General features: G+C 44.6%; 1 protein-coding gene across 3 annotated transcripts in view; it reads right to left on the reverse strand.

Moving 5' to 3' along the window:
- Positions 1-52: 52 nt before the first annotated feature.
- Positions 53-22,114, reverse strand: part of RFX4 (regulatory factor X, 4 (influences HLA class II expression)) — a 174,532-nt gene continuing 152,470 nt past the window's right edge. For all 3 annotated transcript variants that reach the window (XM_010853383.1, XM_010853382.1, XM_010853384.1), the window contains 3 exons: positions 10,501-10,663; positions 8,682-8,820; positions 53-328 (listed from right to left, as the gene is read on the reverse strand). In XM_010853383.1, the coding sequence (XP_010851685.1) occupies positions 56-328; positions 8,682-8,820; positions 10,501-10,663 (575 nt within the window). In that variant the 3' untranslated portion in view covers positions 53-55. The remainder of the gene's footprint in view (positions 329-8,681; positions 8,821-10,500; positions 10,664-22,114) is intronic.

Genomic DNA, 22,114 nt, shown 5'->3' on the forward strand with positions numbered 1-22,114 from the left:
TGGGTTTATTATTATTATTATTATTAATATTAAATATGGATTCCTATGAAAGCAGTCACTTAGCCCATCCTGTGGAGGCTTCTCCATTGATGTAAGCAAAGCCAGGAAAGTGTTGCATGTGCTCGTACTCAGAATTCCTGCGCGTGGTCAGGGGTGTGTACATGTCACTAGAGTTTCCATACCTCGTGGAATGCACAGACGGGCTTGTGTAGCACGTGTTGGCTGTGGGCACCTCTGGCCATCGGGGGGTGACTGGGGTAGGATGCAGTCTGGGAGTACTGCTCATCAGACAAGGTTCCATCCGGGAAGTGGGGCTATTAAAAGGGTACTTGTTGAGGGGAAAGAAATTCCACAAAGTTAGAATTAGCTTGAAGTTGCACGTACACAGTATCAGTCATGTTCACAGTTTACATTAAATTCCTAAGAGACTGTTAATGAAAGTTGGTGGGAAGTCATCAGTGAGATTCTGCAGGACTGACTCTTGGTCTAGGAAGCATCCAGCAGGAGAAGAGCAAAACATTTCATAGCCAGAGCTGGGCTGATATTCATTCAACCAGTCATACAGACTTTGTGCTCTTCATCTGCAATGTTTGGGGAAGTCAAACCCCAAAGAATGAATAACCCCACTGGGAATACAGGAGAGAGAGAGAGAGAGAGAGAGTGCGGGTGTACCTGAGTCACAGTATGTCCAAATAGACATGGATGGATGGATGGATGGGTTTGAACTGTATCATTTTATCATTTATGGAGTTGTGATAGGTCCCACTCCATCAACCCAAGAGAACAATACTGCCAAGAAAAACACAACGACCTCATTAAAAATAGCATTTTGCAATTGAATCCACTTATGAACTGCAGCCTAAAAGCAGGTTTTTGAAGAGGAAGCAAGTCAACAGTGTCGAAGGTTATTATTAGTGCCTATCATTTAGAGAACATCTCTTTTAGGTTCACATTCACTGGAGTCCTAGAAGATAGGATGGTGAGTTATTGGCCTTGGTAAGAACCTGGAAGGAGTCGAGATAAGCCCCTGGGAGTGGAGGAAGGTGCTTTTGTACAGGTCAGGAAAAAAGGTGTTAATAGCTACCAGACAAGGGCAAAAAAACCCATTTCTAGAAAGAATCAGAAATAAGAAGAGTGCCCCAAAGAGCTGCTTCGTTTACATTCTTTTCAGTTTCCAAGACAGCTATGCAAACGAGCTGCTTTTTGTAGATGAGAGGGGAGGAAGGGGAGGAGTTCTGGGCTCCCTTTGCTAGAGCTCTGCGTTTACAGGCTGGTCGACACAAAGATTTCCTTGCTGTGCTAAGGGCCACGCCAACATGAACAGGAGCCAGTCAGCCAGGATGGCAAGGGCAGCGAGTAGGGAGAAAGTCTGCCTGTGAATGTGCGAAGTCTTCTGTTCTCCCATCTGTCTTCCCTGACAGTTGGAGAGTGGAGCCCCGAGGGATTAGGTGGGAGGCTGCCTCCTGTGAGGGAGACAGACAGACTGAAGTCTAGACAAGCCAGGAGAAGGGGTTATGACAGCAATGGCTGCTCTCTGTTGTCGAGGGGGCCAAGTGAACTGTTCTCTGCCTTTTGAGTGGGAGCCCGAGGGGCAGTGGGGGAAGGCTGTTAGGCCCAAAGCAAGCGAAGAGAACCAGCTATTCACAGGTCAAGAAGGAGGGCTCCAAGGTCCGGTAGTGAGGGCTTGGTCTTCCACAGGAGAGACAGCTTGCCTTACACAGTCAGAAGAACAGGTAGGAAAAGAGTGAGAAGGGCGGAGGTGGTATCTGGAGCTCAGGGGAGAGGAGGCACCCAGGGCTGTTGCCAAGGAGACCACGGGAGCCTCCGGAGACTTTCATACTCCCCAAAGCGGCTCTGTGTGTGAGTGTGTGTGTGTGTGGCAGCCCCTCTGAACCCCAAAGAGACCATGATAAGACTGGATCCTGACCAAGATAATGAGCCCCCAGGTATTAAACAAGTAATAGTAAAGCATATTATTACAAAATGGTCTTTAATTTTTCCCAAAAGTTTGCTCCCCCCTCCCAATAGCCTCTCTAGTAAACTCCTCAGATACATGTCCCCTCCCTAGCACAGAGACCTCCTCTCTGGCCCTCAGGCATGCCAGGCTGGTTCCCATCTCAGAGTATTTTGTCCCACCTGTTCCCTCCACCTGGAGCACGTCTCTCCCACCCCTCCCTCCAAGCCCCTTCCCTGCTTGCCCTTTCATCATTCTTCAAGTCTCAGCTCAAATGTCACCGCCTCAAAGAGACTTTTCTGGACATCTTGTCTCTCCAAGCTAGTGCCCCACCTTCACCTCTCGAGGCAGGATCTTAGCATCCTGCTTGTCAGGTATCTCTTCCCACTGGCTTGTATTCCTAAGCTCCTGGTGGGGCGGTGTCATCTTCCCCACCGTGTTCCCAACATCTGGAATGATGCCTGGTACCTAGCAGGTGCCACATTACTATCTGGCAAATGAACCCTAGGTTGTTACCGCTAGAAATAACCTCAGGGGTCATGTACTCCGACCCCACGTTGCATTGATGAGACAGCTAGGATCCAGCTAGGATGAGGTGCAGAGCCCATGGTGAGCTAGTGGATGAGCTGGCAGGGGAGCCCAGGCCTGGGCTAGCTCTTTCCCCACAACTTCAGTCTGGCCCAAACAAGGCAGGAGCCACCACACAACTGTAGTCCAGAGAATTCAGAGAGGAAGACTCTCCTTTGGAACACAGCGCATTAAACTTGAATCTCTCTGTCACTCTGCCTTTAAGTACCTTCCTCCCCCTGCAGACCACAGGGCCTGGTAACTCCAACCAGGCCTCAGCCTGATGCTCCTGAGAGGCGCCTCGCTTGCCTGGCCTGTGTAGGGACTGTATCACTACGTGGACTCGCAGCCTCCTCCCCACAGAACCCAAGAGAGTGTGGCTTTTGTGCCAAATCAAGGCCCCTCAATGCAGCTGTGCCCAGGGGTTGTGTCACAGGCTCAAAAGAGTAATTGCCTGGAAATGAGACGGGCTCAAAATATCCCCAGTGTGACAATAAAATTCTGTTACCACAGGATCCGGCCTGGAAAATTCTGTCCCGTTAGGTCAGCTAATTGCAAATGAGTCAGTGCCTCGTCTTCCCCTTGGTGAAGAGACCATTGAAAGCTGAGAGGCTGGAGTGCCGGCTGTCCAGCCCGGCCATTAAAGCCACCAGTGAAGTTGCTCTTCCGTCCAGTGGGAGCACCCGCCTCACCTCTCACACTTCACATCTGGGTTCACGGGGCTCCTCCAGATGCTGGGCACAAACCCAGGGGTCCCCGGAGCTCTGTCCAGGATAAAAGCACTTTTTGTTGAAGGCCCTAACTGGAAGTTACCCTTTTCTAGGTCAGATCAAGGACTGTTGCTACTGATGTGAAAATGGAGGTGAGTCCCCAGTCCCCACCCTGTGGGAGGTACGTGAGGGGTGTCTGTGGGCATGTGTGGGTGTGTGTGTGCACAAGTGGGCAAAGATTCCCTCAAGGGACCAGGGTGTGAGTCCATCTCTGCTGAGACTGACCCTGAGCCTCTTTGGAACCATATTAGGAAGTTCTATTTTGAGAAGTGACTTCTCACACCAAGCGCTGACTTTCCTGCACGTGGAGAGAGAAGAATGAGCCCTTTATCCCTGACCTTCACCAAACGGGCCTCTACTGGAGAACGGGTGAAAGGTGGCCCCCTGTTTTCCCATGAAAGGCGGCTCTTACTGCCCAAAGTCCTGCCAACAGGCGTCCCCCACCCAGGACACAGCTCCCCCAAATCTGTGCCAGACGGCCCACATCTGCAGAGCTTTTTGGGTCAAGATTAACTGAGTTAGTACATGTGAAATACTTAGAGCTTCCACACAGTGTGTCCGTGCGTGCTAAGTCACTTCAGTCGTGTCCGATTCTTTGCGACCCCATGGACTGTAGCCCGCTAGACTCCTCTGTCCATGGGATTTTCCAGGCAAGAATACTGGAGTGGGTTGCCATGCCCTCCTCCAGGGGATCTTCCCTACCCAGGGATCGAGCCCATATTGCATGTCACCTGCATTGGCAGGTGCGTTCTTCACCACTAGCGCCACCTGAGAAGCCCCAGAGCTTCCACACAATAAGTTTTCAAAACATAGTTGCAATTATGAATATTATTCTTCCTCGAGTCATAGGTTCGTGGTCCACTAATGATAGGAAGAGCCCTAAGTGATTGACTATCTGATCCCACCTCTCATTTTACAGTTGAGGGAACTGAGGTCAAGAGAGGGATAAATGATCTTGCGGTCACACAAAACTTACTGCCAGAGTAAGGATCCATTCATCCCGTTATTTACTGACCCTTGTATACTGAGGTCCAACCAAGAGCCAGGTCTGTTTTGGGTCCTGGGAATATAATGGTCAGAAGGGGAAGGACCTAGACCCCTTCGCCTTCACAGGGCTAGTATAGTGAGGGAGATAGATATTAATTCTACAATTACAAAAAATAATAATAACTCTGGTTACAAAGAATAATCATAGTAATATACACAGATAGTGTTTACTATGAGCCAGCCCCTGTCCTAACCTTTATCACTCAACCCTTGCAACAACCCTATGAAATAAGTACTAGAATTATCCCCATTTTTCAGATGAGGAGATTGAGGCACCAAGTTAATCAGAGGCCGAGCTGAGATTTGAACTCAGGAAGCCTGGCTCTACAGTCAGAGAAAATCTGTTTTTTCTCTTTTCACTCACCTTTGGCCCAGGATGCTACCCCAAAGTGGAGCATGCTAAGCAAACTTTGTAGCAATCACTGTGCCTCTGAGATCAAGGCACTGGAGACACTGTGAGAGCTGTGTGACCAGCTGGTAAGACTGGGTCTTGGCCATACAGCTGAGAAATGAGCAACAACTTTCTGGTTCACTATAAGTGACTTTCTAGCCAGTTTGCTTATGGTTGGTCTAACGGCTTTTGAGCTCAAGAGCCCAGTTCACATTCACGGCTGCTGACAGGTAGAGGTTCCACGTTTGTTTTCTTTCTGGTTGGGCATGAGGATGGGGCGCCTGGGAAGGGGCTGCTGATACTGTTCCTTGTTCACTTACTTTGATGTGGGACAAGTGCAGCATAGAAGGGTGTTTTTCTGGAATAATTCAGACCTTTCCCTGTGCAGCCTCATCCATCTGGACTTGCTAATTGAGGAATTATGAGCATTCAAGCAGGAGTGTGGAGGTTTACCTCTGTAGTACTCATGAAGAAAACATGTCTTGTACAAATGAATAGTAGAAACAAGGGCACACGGTACCATAGTTCAAAAAACAAATGACTTCACATTATTTTGAGTATATAAATGCTGGGGTGTCTGCAATAACTGGACTTCACAAAGATGTTGTATTAGTTCTTTAAGACTAACATAGTAGGCATTTATTTGCAGAAAATAGTGTCTTGTGTTAATGACCAATTGCATTCTTTAACCATATTTTATCATTATGATTTTTCTTCACTTCAGACTAATCTTTTCCCCACTGAGTCTGCTATAATGAAGTGTGATATTTGGTATTCAGGATTGGAATGGCTTGACCTCTGCTCTGGGAAGCTAAAACTAATTAGCCCTACAGTAGATTTTCCTTTGTGGTCAACCTTAAACCACAGAACCAGGAAAGGGAAGAAATACAGTATCTTGGTGTGTGTTTTTTCTCTTTGGGAACCTGAAGCTTATTGAAAATAGCTGCAGTAACCTCTTGAATTTCCCTCCTGCCCTCCAAAACACACACCCTGTAGTGTTCAGTGCCACGGGCTTGGGGTTGAGATTTGGAGAATTTGCCTTTGAATCTGCTTGGTCACTTACTGGATGCATGACCTGGGGCAGATTACCTTCTGAGGTTTTCCTCATCTTTAAAAAGTGGGGAAAATGCCTTCTTTGGGAGGTTGCTCTGAGATTTGAGTGAGCCTATGTATTTCAAAGTGCCTCAACAGTACATCAATGTGAGTGGAAAAAAAAAAAGGAGGGATTTAGAAAGTACTAGATAGTACCTTCCCCAGGAGAAACCCTGACCTCATCCATCAACCTGGGCAGAGATGTGGTGTAACTAAACGTCTTCCCACCCCACTTTACAAGTGGAGACGGAGGCATTAACCATAAACTGCAGGGTGTGAGTATGTGGTGGGGGTCAGAGGTTGTGAAAGGACCGAAGAGTCACAGAGCATGGTGGTGAAGGGGCTACAGGACCCTGTGGCCTCCCACACCCAGTCTGGGTTCAGCGGCTCCTCTATGGGCGTTCGTTTAGTCCCCAGCTCTCCAATTAGGATGAGTGATTAGATGATGGTGCTCCAGCTGGGGACCATTGTGGTTTCCACAGTGGATGCTATGGCCTGTCTTGGACCACTGGGGGCTGCGTGGGCATTTAGGAGCCCGTGGCTTCTTTTTATGGCAAAAGGCTTTAAAAATTTGATACTCAGAAAAACCAGCTCCAGAAGTGTCATGAGGAGAGATGAGGGGGTTGGGAGCTGTGGCTTGGGATCTCAGCTTGGTCTCGCCAGGGTCTCCTACTGGAGTGGAAGCTCTCTCAAAGCAGGCTTGCCTCCATCTCCTTCTCCCTGTATTCTCACAGGCTAGGGCAGTGCTTACCACATAGTAGGTACTTGACGGTCATGGGGGAATGAATAAATGGATGGATGGATGGGCTGCTTATACTGTGAAAGTGTGACCCAGTCTATGGCGGCAGCTCTTAGTCATTTAGGGGGTCAGCGTGGGGAGCACAGACCCTGGTCCCAAGAGAAGCAGGACCTAGGGAGCGGGTGTCTCCGTGTGACGCAGATGGAGACCTATAATAATGCCCCAGGTGATGGTTTAGAGGAATCAACTTCTTGGCTTGTCTGGGGATTGTCCCAGGGCTCCCCTGGGACTGTGGATAGAAATCAAAACAGATGCCTGTTTGCCCCAAGTGCCCATTTATTGTGGCTACACTGCTCGGCGCCCTCCCTCGGAGGCAAGTCTATGCTGACAGCTCATGTAATTGCAGCCTCCACTTCAGCTCACATCCTGCCACCTCTGTTCTAAGACTCCTGTGCGTGCTTCCCTGGCAGCCTCCCTGCTCTCCCAGTCCCCTCTCTACTTCCTGGTCTCACTAGTGCTGCAGAAGCATTTTCCTAGGCTGAACTCTCATCATGTCTCCCAGACCTACCGTGGCTCCCTCTCTGCTTGCCTCACACAACAGTTGTCTCTGCTGACCCACCTCCTGTGTACTCCTCTGTTAAATTAAGCAGCAAGTGCTCTCTCTAAATGACAGAGGCTAGGGCTCAGGAGCCTGTACAGCTAGGGTTACGCTGCCTGGGGTTAAGTCCTCGACCAAGTTACCCTCACTTCCTTTCTGCAAGGGTTACCATGGGGATGTGGAAGGTGCTTGGCACAGGACAGTGTTCAGTAACAGTTAGCTTTTCTTTTTGATGAGTGTAGTGACCTGAGGATCCTAGACTTAATTTCTGCCTTCAAGAAGTTTTGGGGTCTCTTGCAGGTATCAGGAAAGTCAGTGATGAGAAGTATACCAATAGTGGAAAGCCCAATGCACCATTTGAGTACAGAGGAGTGGCACCTAATATGGTTCTGGAAGAAGGACAAGGACAGTGTCAGCAAATGGGATGCTTGTCCTGAACAATAAGCAGAAGAGGTGGAGGAAGAGAATCCCAGCCTGAGGCAACAGCATCTGCAAAGACCCAAGGGAGCTGCACATGAACTGGCATGGAGGGACAAAGGTTGGGTGTGGCTGGTAGGCCAGAAAGGCAGGCAGAGCCCAGATGGTCATGAGTCTTGAGAGACGTGCTAAGGAATTGAACTTGACCCTCAAAGCGATGATATGCAAAAGAGGAAGAGTGTTGTGGCCAGGTTTTTGTTTTGTTTTGTTTTACCCAAAAGGTTCTCTCAGCTGCAGTACTGAGGACGGACCAAGGATGGGACGAGTTACCGACACAGAGACAGATGGGAGGGCTTTGGTCACCGTCTAAGTTAGATAAAGACCTGATCTGAGGCAAGGACGGTGAGGGTCCAGAGACACCAAGGATGCGGAACTGGATGGAACTGGTAACACTTGTGTTTGGGGCCAGTAGACAGCAAAGCGTCTGAGGCATGGAGAGCGCCTAACACTGGTGTAACAGCGGAAACCACCATCCCCGTTCACCAAGGCCACAGAGGATCAGTGTGGCTTGTGAGACAGTGAAGAGCCAAAGGCCCGAGAATAATGTGTTAGGGGTCCATTTCAAGAAGACTCTTCTACTAAGAGTCCGTGGTTGGGCTGCTGGACAGAAAAGGAACAGATGTGAAACTGAGAGACCATTTAGGCTGATGCTGAGATGAGCATCCTGACAGCACTTGATAAAGGTCTGACTGCACCAGGAAGGGGCAATGGGAGAGGAGACAAAAGATCCAGTCTGAAGGTGGCTGCCCGAAAAAAGGGTAAGAGACCTCACTGCTGACTGGCTCCCAGGAGAAAGGTCAAAGGGAGGACAGAACTAGAGGCACATGGTCGGTACCCACATACGTGAAAGCAAGTTGGGATGACGCTGACTGAGCACCCACTGTGGGCAGCCACGGGAGGGACGAAGTGGCACTGAGGAAAAGACCAGCCTTCCCTTGGAGGCACAGAGGCTGCACACACAGTATGCAGAAGGTGCTTATTGTGTTGACTAGACCTGGTACCAAGCTCACCAAGGCCTGGGCAGGCAAGCAGGACCACCGACTCACCTGCGCAGAGCTCCTGTGGTACGGGGAGTAGTGGAGCGGTCCTGAGATGGCTGTGTCATGCGGGAGAGCTGGGTACTGGCTCTGCATCGGGGGAGGATGCTGGTTGCCATAGCTCCCATAGTTGTAGCTTCCCGTGTATCTAAAACGCAGGAGGCGCATGGAATATTGTGAGTAATAGCAGGGAGAACAAAGCAGTTTGACACCTTTAAAAATCAACCTCATCTACTCCTTCATTTCTTTCTTTTTGTTTTTCATTTTTCTTTTTCTCCTTGTTTCCTACCGTCTCCATTCTGTGGCTTTGTTGTGATAGTGTCAAACTCCCAGGTGGGTCTTCTTCTCGCCTTAGCATACCTCCCTCACCACCCAGTGAGTGCGCAGGGAATGAAAACCAGCCCTGAGCAAAACATCATTAGTGATGGAGACCTTGTCTCCTGTTGTGGTAAAAAGCCCCACATTATAGCCTGAAGTCAAATAGGAAAAAAAAGAAGAAATTACTTTGGGACTTATGTTTTTGTTTTGCTCAGGCCTCTGCTTCTCCATCTTGGGGAAGGATGCAGTGTGTTTCTCTGAGCTCTCTCCTGAGGAAAACACCATGGCCAACCAGGCATCAGCCTCTGGTTCTAAGCCTGGCTCCACCAGCTCCCAGCTGTGGGGCCTTGGGCTACCTGCATCCTTGTTTCTCACATCTGTAAAAAATGCTGCACCTGGCTACTCTGAGAGTCGTATATGTGAAGACACCTTGTAAACATAGGATACTGCTTTGGAAACATAGAACACTGTTACCACTATTCTTAATAACATCTTTACATCAAAGATGCTGGTGTATGACCACATGAGTGTCTGTGCTGCCATTTCTGCAGAATTGAAAGCTCTCTGAAACAATTCTAAGTCGATTTTGAATGTGTGGGGGAAATACTCTCAGGGGATCCCTGAGAAAATAATGGCTGTTTCACTGACTGGCAGGGTCACCTGAGCCTTTGGAATTAACTCCAAGTATGCCCACAGTCAGGCCTCAGTTACTGCATGGAAGGGACTTGAGTGGTCCTCCTCCCTCCCCTCCTGTGTCCCCCACAGCTGGTTTGTTGGAACCTGGTTTGTGAGGCTCACTGTGCCCTCAGAGCCAAGTCTCACCTTCTTGAGAAGGAGGGCCCTTTATAACATCATCACTGTTTCTCAGATCAGGGCACAGTAGACACTGGAGGAGGAAGGTCTTTTCATAAAGACAATGCAAAATGGCAAAAAGCTGCTATGATTCAGGTTACCCTTTTAAGGGGATTTGTAACTTATTCATCACAGTAACACCACTACAGATTTGGGGGAAAATATGGGCAAAACAAATGATTTATTTATTCAGGGTCCAAATCACCACTGGAACCCACTTGGAGTTGAACCCCATGAGTAAGCCCTGTCCTCCAGGGACCCCCAGCCTTGGGTGGGGAAGCCCCCTGCTGATTGAGACTTGGACCCACCATGAAATTGTATGTTATATGCCTATAAAGTAGCCACCCAGGGGAGCTGGTGAAAGGGACTTTTCCATTTTCTTTCCTAAAGGAGGCAGACAGAGTCTCAATCAGCCCCACCCTTTGCAGCCGTGTGGCCTGAGGAAGTGAACTTAGTCCAGCTTTAGTTTCTTCATCTGTCAAGTGGGTCACCTGCCCACCTCATCTGGTTGTTGAGGGGACTGCATAAGCTAGTCGTACAAGGTGTGGGCAGACCTCAACAAAGGGCAAGTCCTTCTTGTCCTCTGCGGAAACCACTGCTGAGTAAACCCTGCCCTTTCAAAGCAAAAGTAAAACAACATCCCAGGAAAGCCACCTACCCGTGCTCCTCTCTGTGGGGATAAACTGGTATCCTGTGTGTGACCGAAGAGGAAGGCACGTGTGTGCTCCGCATACAGGGCAGCTGTTGAGAGTTTTCAGCCGGGGACCCTGCTGCTGTTGTCACCGTGTACGTTAGAGACCACGTGTACGACTGCATTGCTCCTGCAAAGATAAGCGAAGATGCACCATCACCAGCAGTTCTCACTCCCCCAGTTCTTCCCTAGCATGCTACTGGTTTCCCACTGCTCTCTAGCTGAAAGCCAGAATCTTTACACATCCTGTGTCTTGGTTCTTGCTGACCTTACCAGAAGCATCCCTCACTCCCTGTTTTTGTACCTCTGATCCAGCCACCATAGCTTTTTTTCATTTTTCTGGAGTACCACAGTTCCCAGCACCACAAGGCCTTTACACATGCCTTTGCATAGCCATTTCCACTGCCTGGAACCCTCAGTCTTCCCTAAGTACTCACTCATTCTTCCTATTTCAATATGAAGAAGCTGTCTCCTAACCCCAGATCCCATTAAGTCAGGTCCCATACAGCATGATTGTGCCTACCACAATTTATAACCTTACAGCCATTCATGAGTGTGATTGAATTAACATCTGAACCCCCTCCCCACCAGACTGTCAGCTACATGAGGGTAGGGGCCTTGCCTATATTGCCCACCACTGGGTCACCAGTGCTTAGTACAGAGACTGGTGGCCAAAGGGTTTTCAATGAAAATTTTAAAAGAAAAAGGAGAATCCTTGCATCCCTGGGATAAAGCCCACTTGGTCATGATGTATGATCTTTTTAATATGTTGTTGGATTTTGTTTGCTAGAATTTTGTTGAAAATTTTTGCTTCTATATTCATCAGTGATATTGGCCTGTAGTTGTCTTTTTGTGTGGCATCTTTGTCTGGTTTTGGTATTAGGATGATGGTGGTCTCATAGAATGAGTTTGGCAGTTTACCTTTGCAATTTTCTGGAAGAGTTTGAGTAGAATAGGTGTTAGCTCTTCTCTAAATTTTTGGTAGAATTCACCTGTGAAGCCATCTGGTCCTGGGCTTTTGTTTGTTGGAAGATTTTTTATTACAGTTTTGATTTCCATACTTGTCATGGGTCTGTTAAGATTTTCTATTTCTTCCACATTAACAAATTGAAAGATTAAAAACCATATGATTATCTCAATAGATGCAGAGAAAGACTTTGACAAAATTCAACATCCATTTATGATAAAAATCTTCCAGAAAGCAGGCATAGAAGGAACATACCTCAACATAATAAAAGCCATATATGATAAACTCATAGCAAACATTATCCTCAATGGTGAAAAATTGAAAGCATTTACCCTAAAGTCAGGAACAAGACAAGGGTGCCTACTCTCACCACTACTTTTCAACATAGTTTTGGAAGTTTTAGCTATAGCAATCAGAGAAGAAAAAGAAATAAAAGAAATCCAGACTGGAAAAGAAGAAGTAAAACTCTCACTGTTTGCAGATGACATGATCCTCTACATAGAAAACCCTGAAGACACCATACTTAGGAATAAATCTACCTAAAGGAACAAAAGACCTATATATAGAAAACTATAAAACACTGATGAAAGAAATCAAAGATGACACAAATAGATGGAGAAATATACCATATTCATGGATTGGAAGAATCAATATAGTGAAAATGAGTATACTACCCAAAGCAATCTATAGCTTCAGTGCAATCCCTATCAAGCTACCAATGGTATTTTTCACAGAACTAGAGCAAATAATTTCACAATTTGTATGGAAATACAAAAAACTTTGAATTGCCAAAGCAATCTTGAGAAAGATGAATGGAAATGGAGGAATCAACCTGCCTGACTTCAGACTATACTACAAAGCTATAGTCATCAAGACAGTATGGTACTGGCACAAAGTCAGAAATATAGATCAATGAAACAAAACAGAAAGCCCAAAGATGAATCCACGCACCTATGGACACCTTATCTTTGACAAAGGAGGCAAGAATGTACAATGGAGAAAAGACAGTCTCTTTAACAAATGGTGCTGGGAAAACTGGTCAACCATCTGTAAAAGAATGAAACTAGAACACTTTTTAACACCATACACAAAAATAAACTCAAAATGGATTAAAGATCTAAATGTAAGGCCAGAAACTATAAAACTCCTAGAGGAAAACACTCTCTGACATAAATCACAGCAGGATCCTGTATGACCCACCTCCCAGAGTAATGGAAATAAAAGCAAGAATAAACAAATGGGACCTAATTAAACTTAAAAGCTTTTGTACAACAAAGGAGACTATAAGGTGAAAAGACAGCCTTCAGAATGGGAGAAAGTAATAGCAAACTAAACAACTGACAAAGAATTAATCTAAAAAATATACAAGCAGCTCATGCAGCTAAATACCAGAAAAATAAATGACCCAATCAAAAAATGGGCCAAAGAACTAAACAGACATTTCTCCAAAGAAGACGTAACAGATGGCTAACAAACACATGAAAAGATGCTCAACATCACTCATTATCAGAGAAATACAAATCAAAACCACAACGAGGTACCATCTCATGCCAGCTATCAATAAGTCTACAAACAATAAATGCTGGAGAAGGGGCAGAGAAAAGGGAACCCTCTTACACTGTTGGTGGGAGTGCAAACTGGTACAGCCACTATGGAGAACAGTGTGGAGATAACTTGAAAAACTGGAAATAGAACTGCCATATGACCCACAATCCTGCTGCTGGGCATACACACTGAGGAAACCAGAATTGAAAGAGACACGTGTACCCCAGTGTTTATCACCACACTGTTTACAATAGCCAGGACATGGAAGCAACCTAGATGTCCACTGGCAGACGAATGGATAAGAAAGTTGTGGTACATAAGCACAATGGACTATTACTCAGCTATTAAAAAGAATGCATTGGAATCAGTTCTAATGAGGTGGATGAAACGAGCCTATTATACAGAGTAAAGTAAGTCAGAAAGAAAAACACCAATACAGTATATTAACACATATATATGGAATTTAGAAAGATGGTAACAATGACCCTATATGCGAGACAGCAAAAGAGACACAGATATAAAGAACAGACTTTTGGACTCTGTGGGAGAAGGTGAGGGTGTGATGATTTGGGAGAATAGCACTGAAACATGTATATTACCATATATGAAATAGATCACCAGTCTAAATACAATACATGAAACAGGGCACTCAAAGCCAGTGTACTGGGACAACCCTGAGGGATGGGATAGGGAAGGAGGTTGGGGGGTGGTTCAGGATGGGGGACACATGTATACCCATGGCTGATTCATGTCACTGTATGGCAAAAACCACTACAATATTGTAAAGTAATTAGCCTTCAATTAAAATTAAAAAAATTTTTTTTAAAAAAGAAGAAAAAAGAAAGGGAAAACAAGAAGAAAAAAAAGATTGAAGAACAGAGAGAGGACAAAGAAAGCTCAGGCGATGGAGCTCCAATGGGCTCTCCAAATAACGTCTCAAGACTCAACTCAACAGGTGTTAAGGATCCAACAAATTGCTTTAAACAAATGTAAGGAGATTATTGGGCTCCACCTACCCAGGTCTTTTTGAAGATTATTAGACAGTGACCTTAATGTTGACCTAGTCCATACATACTATTAATTCCCTTAATTTGCTTTTTAATTGGATACCTTGAAAGTGCTAGGGATTGGGGAAAGAACCTGACAAAATTTAAAACCTTCAAGAGGCTTAGGAACTTTATGAGATGGTGAGAATAAAAAAGGGTAATTTAAGAAATCACTAATAGTGATAATAAATTCATCAACTTAATTTCTGATAAGTGTTAGAATGTTGATACAATAGAAATGATTAAACCGACTTTGAAGGGTACTGGGAATAGGATTAGACACCTCCTTTTAGGCACATGGAAGACTAAAGAACTTGTTAAACGGAGGTCATTTTTAAGGTGAAATAAATCACTGCAGATGGTGATTGCAGCCGTGAAATTAAAAGATGCTTAGTCCTTGGAAGGAAACTTGTGACCAACCTAGACAGCATATTAAAAAACAAAGACATTACTTTGTCAACAAAGGTCCATCTGGTCAAGGCTATGGTCTTTCCAGTGGTCATGTATGGATGTGGGAGTTGGACTATAAAGAGAGCTGAGCGCAGAAGAATTGATGCTTTTGAGCTGTGGTGTTGGAGAAGACTCTTGAGGGTCCCTTGGACTGCATGGAGATCCAACCAATCCATCCTAAGGGAAATCTGTCCTGGGTATTCATTGGAAGGACTGATGTTAAAGCTGAAACTCCAGTTGGCCACCTGATGCAAAGAGCTGACTCATTTTAAAAGACCCTGATGTTGGGAAAGATTGAAGGCAGGAGGAGAAGGGGACGACAGAGGATGAGATGGCTGGATAGTGTCACCAACTCAATGGACATGAGTTTGGGTAAACTCCAGGAATTGGTGGTGGACAGGGAGGCCTGGAGTGCTGCAGCTGATGGGGTTGCAAAGAGTCGGACACGACTGAGCGACTGAACTGAACTGAACTGAAAAGAGAAAACTTTGGTCCTCCAATCTTGTACTTTCTGCAGCAGACCATTTTTATCTTGAAATTCTTCTGGGAAGATAAAGAAAAGGTTTTCATTTAAAAGTGGAATTCTACCATAATGTCTCTTTGCTCTGGGTCCTAGTTCTGCCACGCACTGGTTGTCAGATCTTGAGCTAGCCTCTTAAAATTTATATGCCTTTATTTCATCATCTGTAAATTAGCAATAGATACACCTATCTTGTATGACTGTTATGAGGATTAACTCTGATAATATATGTCAAAGAGCCTGGCACGTGGTAGGCTTTTAATGTTATTCAAGCACTCTTATGAACTCAGGTATTCTTCTATAAGACTTTTTTTTTTTTTTTTTTGGCCGTTTCATGCCATCGGCAGGATCTTAATTTCCTGATCTGGCCCCCTGCATTGGGAGCATGGTGTCTTAACTACTGGACCACCGGGGAAGTCTCATATCAGATTTTATTAAAGTAAACATTTCTTTATTTCCCATTTCAGATTCCAAAAAAGACAAGTTTCTTGGGTCAGATTCTGTCATTAGGGATGAAATGTTTGAATAGCAACAATGACTTAACTAACAGTGAGTAAACTTCTAAACTCATGTCTTTCTGCAAAATCACAAAATCCTTATCCACCAGTACAGCTAAAAGTACCCCTTTCTTGTTTAGACATCAATACCATATTTCCCCCTGCAAAGATAATGATGACTTTAGCAGGCTATATGCTAGCTGTCATTTATAATAAATGCAAGAAGACTGGAAGGAAAAATAAATAAATAAAATGCCTGTGTCTCAGATGATTGGATTATGGGTGACTGCTGTCCTCTGTATTTTGAACTTGATATAAAATCATATAACTTATAATTTAAAGTACCCTTTTTATTAAAAACAGGTTATTGCTGAGAACGGTTTTAATATTTTATCTTCTTTTGGTTTATCTGTATTTTTCTATAAAGAATGTATATTGCCTCTGTGAAAAGAAAAGCATTATTAAAATATATTAAGCAAATTTCACAATTAGAAACGGAATTGGAGGGGGTGAGAAGTTTGGGCAAACAATGAACCAGCCACAGCAAGCAAGTAATTAACCCTTCAAGCCCCTGGGCCCTCAGGAGAGCAGAGTGAGGTCAGTGGGTATTTAAAAGGGGCAACCAAGGAAGCCAAAGGATTTTCTCCCCCCACCCACCCTCAAGCAGTAGGAAGACGCAGTGAGAATAGCCATCACCTGAGAGAATGCAGAAGTTACTTTTGTGTGAGTTTCTGGAGCACGGCAACTGCTCCTTATTCATCTCTGTATCCCCAACAGAGGGTCTGCCAAATAGTAGGTGTTCAGTAAATTTTTGTTCCATTGAATTTGTTGTTGAAGGAGTAAATGCTGCTAGAAATAGACATTATCAAACAAAAAGCTAGTGGAACTCTTGGAAAAATGGGCTCCTGTGGTCTGGGAAACAAAACCCCTAAATGGCCATGTGCCAGCAAGCTAACAGATCCACTCAGGCAGGCTTAAGCAGATTAACACCTACTGGCTTGGGTGAGAAACCCTCTCTGCCTAGGGAGCAGAAAAGAACACCCCTTGCATTCCCTTTCCTACCGGTGGGACCTCCAGTGAGAACTGCTGCTGCTACTTCTTCAAGGAAACTAATAAAAGAAAATCTGTGCAGTTAACAGTTTGTGCCTCATTTCTAAGACAGCTCTAATGCTTTTTATTTGTTGGTAAAACAATAACAAACCTTCCCTGTTTGTCTAATTTCCGTATCTTTCTCTTCTTCTCCCCTCCCCGGTCCACCACCTCTAATTAAAAGTCTGAGAATAGTGGTGAATGTCCTTGATCTTTGAGAATCCTCTAAAGATCCTATAGGATTTGAGAACGCTGTAATGATAGTTGTTGTCCATGTGATAATATTGTAACTACTGGAGAGGAATACTTTCCTTCCTTCCCATCCTCAATAAAACATTCCTCTTCCCTGCATTTTTTATATGTGTGATCTTTTTTTCTTGTAAGGGGTTGCTTTAAAAAGAGGGTGCCTCGGGACAGGGAGGATGGTTAGAATATAATAGGAAATCAATAATGAATTTGTTAAATGAATAAATGAATGAATGATCATCCAACATAGACCAGGCCTCACGTTAGTTTCTTTTTATATATTGATTCATTGAATCATCACAACAACCTTTTGAAGTAAGTAGTATTACCACCTTTTTCAGGTGAGAAAGTTGAGGCCCAAAACTTGGTCAGGTGAGTGGCAGAGGGGGATCAGAACCCAACAGTAACAATTGCTTCTCACACTTGAGTGTGCATTTGGATCACTTGGAGATCTTGTTAAAATGCAAATCTGATTTGGTTGGGAGACTGGGAGTTGAGCCATCAATTCTGCATGTATAACAAGCTGCTAAATGATGACAAGATTCTAAGTGATCCCTCAGACTGCAAGGAGATCCAACCAGTCCATCCTAAAGGAAATCAGTCCTGAATATTCATTGGAAGGACTGATGCTGAAGCTGAAACTCCAATACTTTGGCCACCTGATGTGAATCACTGACTCACTGGAAAAGACCCTGATGCTGGGAAAGATTGAAGGTGGGAAGAGAAGGGGATGACAGAGAATGAGATGTTTGGATAGCATCACTGACTCACTGGAAAAGACCCTGATGCTGGGAAAGATTGAAGGCAGGAGGAGAAGGGGGGATGACAGAGGATGAGATGGTTGAATGGCATCGCCAACTCGATGGACATGAGCTTGAGCAAGCTGCGGGAGTTGGTGATGGATAGGGAAGCCTGATATGCTGCAGTCCATGGGATTGCAAAGAGTCGGACACGACTGAGCAACTGAACTGAAATGATGACAATGCTCTGGTCCACGGAGCACACTCTGAGCAGTGAGCCTCCAGGAAACATGCCTCCTATCACGTGTTTCACATGTTCGGGGCCGTTACAGATCACAAGTTGTGACTCCGGTACAGACTTGTGAACATTTAAACTGCTTCCTAGTCTATCTGGCCATACCCTTCCTTCAGGTCTTGGACTAAATCACATGAACCTTTTCCCCACAAGGCTTCTATGAACCATCACAGATGTTGCTCAGGTTTTGGGCCAACCTAAGCCTTTCTTAGTACCCTCCTGAGAAATAAGCTCCTAGAAGTACATCTAGATTCTAGAGCTGCCTGCCCTATACAGTAGCCAGTAGAAATTTAAATTCACTAAAATTAAATACAATTAAAAATTCAGTTCCTTCATTGTGCTAACTGCATTCAGTTACTCAGTGGCCCCAAGTGACTGGTGTCTACTGTTTTGGACAGCTCAGGTTAAAGAAAAAAAAAAAGGAGTTCCCATCGTCACAGAAAGTTCTATTTGGATAGGATTGCTTGAGAGTATTTGACACTAAACAAACATTTCCCATAACATTCAAAACTGAGAAGAGAAAGATTTTACATCTAACTCCACCCCCACTGGCTATCATCTATCCTAAAGGTAGTTGTGCTTAAGAAGAATATTTTCTAAGTTGAAAAGCTCATCTGTTTGAATTACACGTTACCAATAGTTCCGTGGCCAAAATGAGACTGACAAAACTGATGAGGGGCAGCAAATGAATCAGCTCCCAGAGAGAGAAGTTGGTTCATGACCTGGCCTCTGTGCATCTCTGCAGCTTCCTCTCCTGTACCCTCCCCCTCATTTATACCCACCAGTCAGTCCTCACTATGCCAGGCTCTCTTCTGCCTCAAACCCGTACACATGCTGTACTCTACTACTTAAAATGATCTTTTCTTCTCCCCAGTCTTTATGTGGCTAGCCCCTTGTGACACTTCAGGTTTCAGACAAATGTCACATCTTCAGAGAGGCCCCCTCTGACCACCCAATTAAGATGGTGCCACCATAGCATTTATGACCATTTGAAATTATATAGTTACCTGATGCTTAACTTCCATATTGACTCTCTTACCCACTAGAATATAAGTATCATGAGGACAGCAACTGCACCTGTTCTTTTTTTTTTTTCCTTCACTTTTGTACCCTAGGACACGGCACAGATTAGACATGGAATTACTTGTGGCTGAATGAATGACCAAATGAATGAACAAACATATCTAAAGATCCCAACATGAAGCCAAGACCTTGGTGGTGTGAAGTCAGGGGCAGATTAAACAATCTATTTTCAATGCCAGCTTCTATTTCCTAATCCTGTTCCTTTAGAGAAAAGGAAGCAACAGGGATGGAAGAGGAGGAATTCACTGGCAGGGACCATTCTGAGTTCTGTGAGTGAGTCAGGCGGCTCTGTGGCAGGGCTGCGGTGACCACCAGCTCCCACTCATTTCGGCTTCCCTCAGAATAACTGAGCTTTTGTTATTTGGAAAGACTAGGGGCCAGTTATCTTTGTTACATCCTCAACGGATGCAGAGAAAACGCAGCTGGGCAGGCCAGATGTTCTACAGTTAGGGCTATTTATGAGGAATTTGCCTCTATTTCTTTAGGCATCCTAGCATCTCAGTGATTTAATTTGCTGGTTTTGTGTTGTAGGGAACCCATGATGGGAAGTTGAAAACATGAGTTTAATAGTTAACTTTTATTGTCATTGCTGAAAGAGGGCATACTTAAAATGACATTATAAATGAGCTCTTAGAATTCTTCCGTGGCCTGACCTGGAGAGAGTGGGATTTTAACGTTTTGCTTTTAAAGACATTCAAGAATTGCAGCCCAGTGTCATGTTAAGTGGGCTGCTCAGTTTGGAACCACCTGCCATGCTCCTCAGGAGGAGAAGCGCCAGTTTTCCTTAAAGTAAGCTAAGGTTTCTGAACCTTGCTGGGTCATGAGGGAGCTGGCATGCCACCAACATTAGGGGGAAAAAAGGATAAATGGGCTTGATTCTGCCTTGTGGAAATCTTAAAATGGAACCATTTACGCAGTCTCTCAAGGCATTGCCATAGACTCTGACATACCCAGTCAAAACTGGCTGTGCATCATGTGCAATTCGAGGTGCTTGATATGCCTTTCCTTTTCCCTCTGACTTTTAAAAACAGTGAATAAATACCATCTTAAAACATATTTAGGGCTTCTCTGGTGGTCTAGTGGTTGAGAATCCACCTGCCAATGCAGGGGACACAGGTTCCATCTCTGGTCCAGGAGGTCCATCAAAGGACCATCTCTGGTCCACATGCCACGGAGCATCTAAGCCTGTGTGCCATAACTACCGAGCCTGTGCTCTATAGAGTCCACGAGCCACAACAAGAGAAGCCACCACAGTGAGAAGCCTGTGCACTGCAAGGAGAAGCAGTCCCTGCTTGCCATAACTAGAGAAAGCCGGGGCACAGCAATGAAAACCCAGTACAGCCAGAAATACATATGTAAATAAATCTTTTTAAAAAACATATTTAGAAATCCATATAGGGATGGACAGAGCACTACATACAGATAAAGGTGGGACGTGGTTTTCCTAGTGAGTCATAGCTCATTCTCACCCTACTTTGTATTCCTTGTATCAAAGGATCCCCAAAGGTTATGTGCAATGAATTAATGTTCTTTTTGTGCTCACCAAGCAGACATAGTACTGTTCTCTTTTACACAGCTGAAAAAATGAGGAAGTGTCCATCAACAGTGAGATGCTGGTTTGTGGAAGACCTGCAAACACCTGATTGGCTCTAATACTCAAGGAGCTGAACTTGATAATATGTACATCATCTGAGCAATGATATTCAGAGTGCTGGAAGCCCAACAGAGTCACTGAATCACACAAAATTTCATTTAAGATGTTAATAAGCTGTTTCACCCAAGAGTTGTTTTAATTTTTTCTACTTCTTTACTTCTTGCTTCCTGGTTTGGGTCCTTTTAAAAACAAAATGGTTTTGCTTTTTTTAAAAATTTAACCACTTTTTGGAAAGTAATAGTATATAAATCAAGCAATCATTTAAAGATAGAAATAAAAACTAACTGAGCATGAAAACCATATGCTGAGTTAAAAAAACATGACAAATGCATTTTAAAAGATTTCCAATAATTGTTTTCCAATGTACAATATTGTTCAGAAAATACACATATTCCCAAATTTAAGCCTACTGTAATAGATTTCCTAATGTTCAGGTGTATACCATGGATAACTCGTGCTTTATATTATAGAATCTATAAAACCATACATGTTGTTAGGAAATTATGCTTGTGGTTCTTCCAAGACCATGAGCCACAATGCATGCCAAGGTCCAGTCCAATTTAGCAATGGAGTATTTCAAAAGTGGTACTTGAGAAAAATATTACAGATAGTTTTATACAGGATGACATTTTTAATGCCCCCTGGAGATATCTGAGAACAAAGCTGGAATGTGCCAAAATCTTCAAAGGTTACAGTCATCTGAGGAGAACCTGTTTCACATTTGTATTTCTAAGAAGCTACTTTTACGACGCCTGAACACATTGCACAGAAATCTCTCAACACATTTATGATATTCCTGTGCCTTTGACTATCACACCTGCCATACCTCGAGGCCTCCACATTAGTACAAAGAAAGCCAGCGGCAGACTTGCGAGCTGGCTGAGAAAGATGATGAGATCCTAGAACTCTTTCCTTCACACTCCTCTTTCCCCTTACTGCCTTGGAGTCTTCTTGTTTGATCTGTTGCTAGGTTGACCAAAAGATTCCACTCAAATTGTTTCTGCTTCATAATGCACAGCTATCCCAGTTGCATAATTTCCCTGTTGATTTTAGAAGTATGGATGTTATCACTGGCTGACTGACGTGCTTGTCTGCCAGGCAGTGGGGGATGGGGGGTGGGGAGAGGTGTGTGCACGGGCAGGATTATTCAGGTAAGTGGCTTCTAGGTGCTCTCACTGCCCTTCCTTCCTGAGGAAGGAGACCCCCAATTCCAGCCTCCAAAGAACCCCTGAGCAGCAGCAGAGCTTGAACAATGCTCAAGTTCTCATCCCATTTTATTTTCAGCGGATAAAGTTGTTCTTTTCTGCACAACTTTTCTTCCTGAGCCTTCTAAGCAGGAACTACAGCAACCCACTGTGGAGGGAAAAATGGGAGGGAAGTGGGAGGGAGTCAAATTCTTCGTCCTCAAAGTAGAAAATGAAATGCGATTTGAGGTGCATCTTCGTAAAT

This window comes from Bison bison, unplaced genomic scaffold (assembly GCF_000754665.1).
Source record: "Bison bison bison isolate TAMUID 2011002044 unplaced genomic scaffold, Bison_UMD1.0 scf7180017864327, whole genome shotgun sequence".
Lineage (NCBI taxonomy): Eukaryota > Metazoa > Chordata > Mammalia > Artiodactyla > Bovidae > Bison > Bison bison.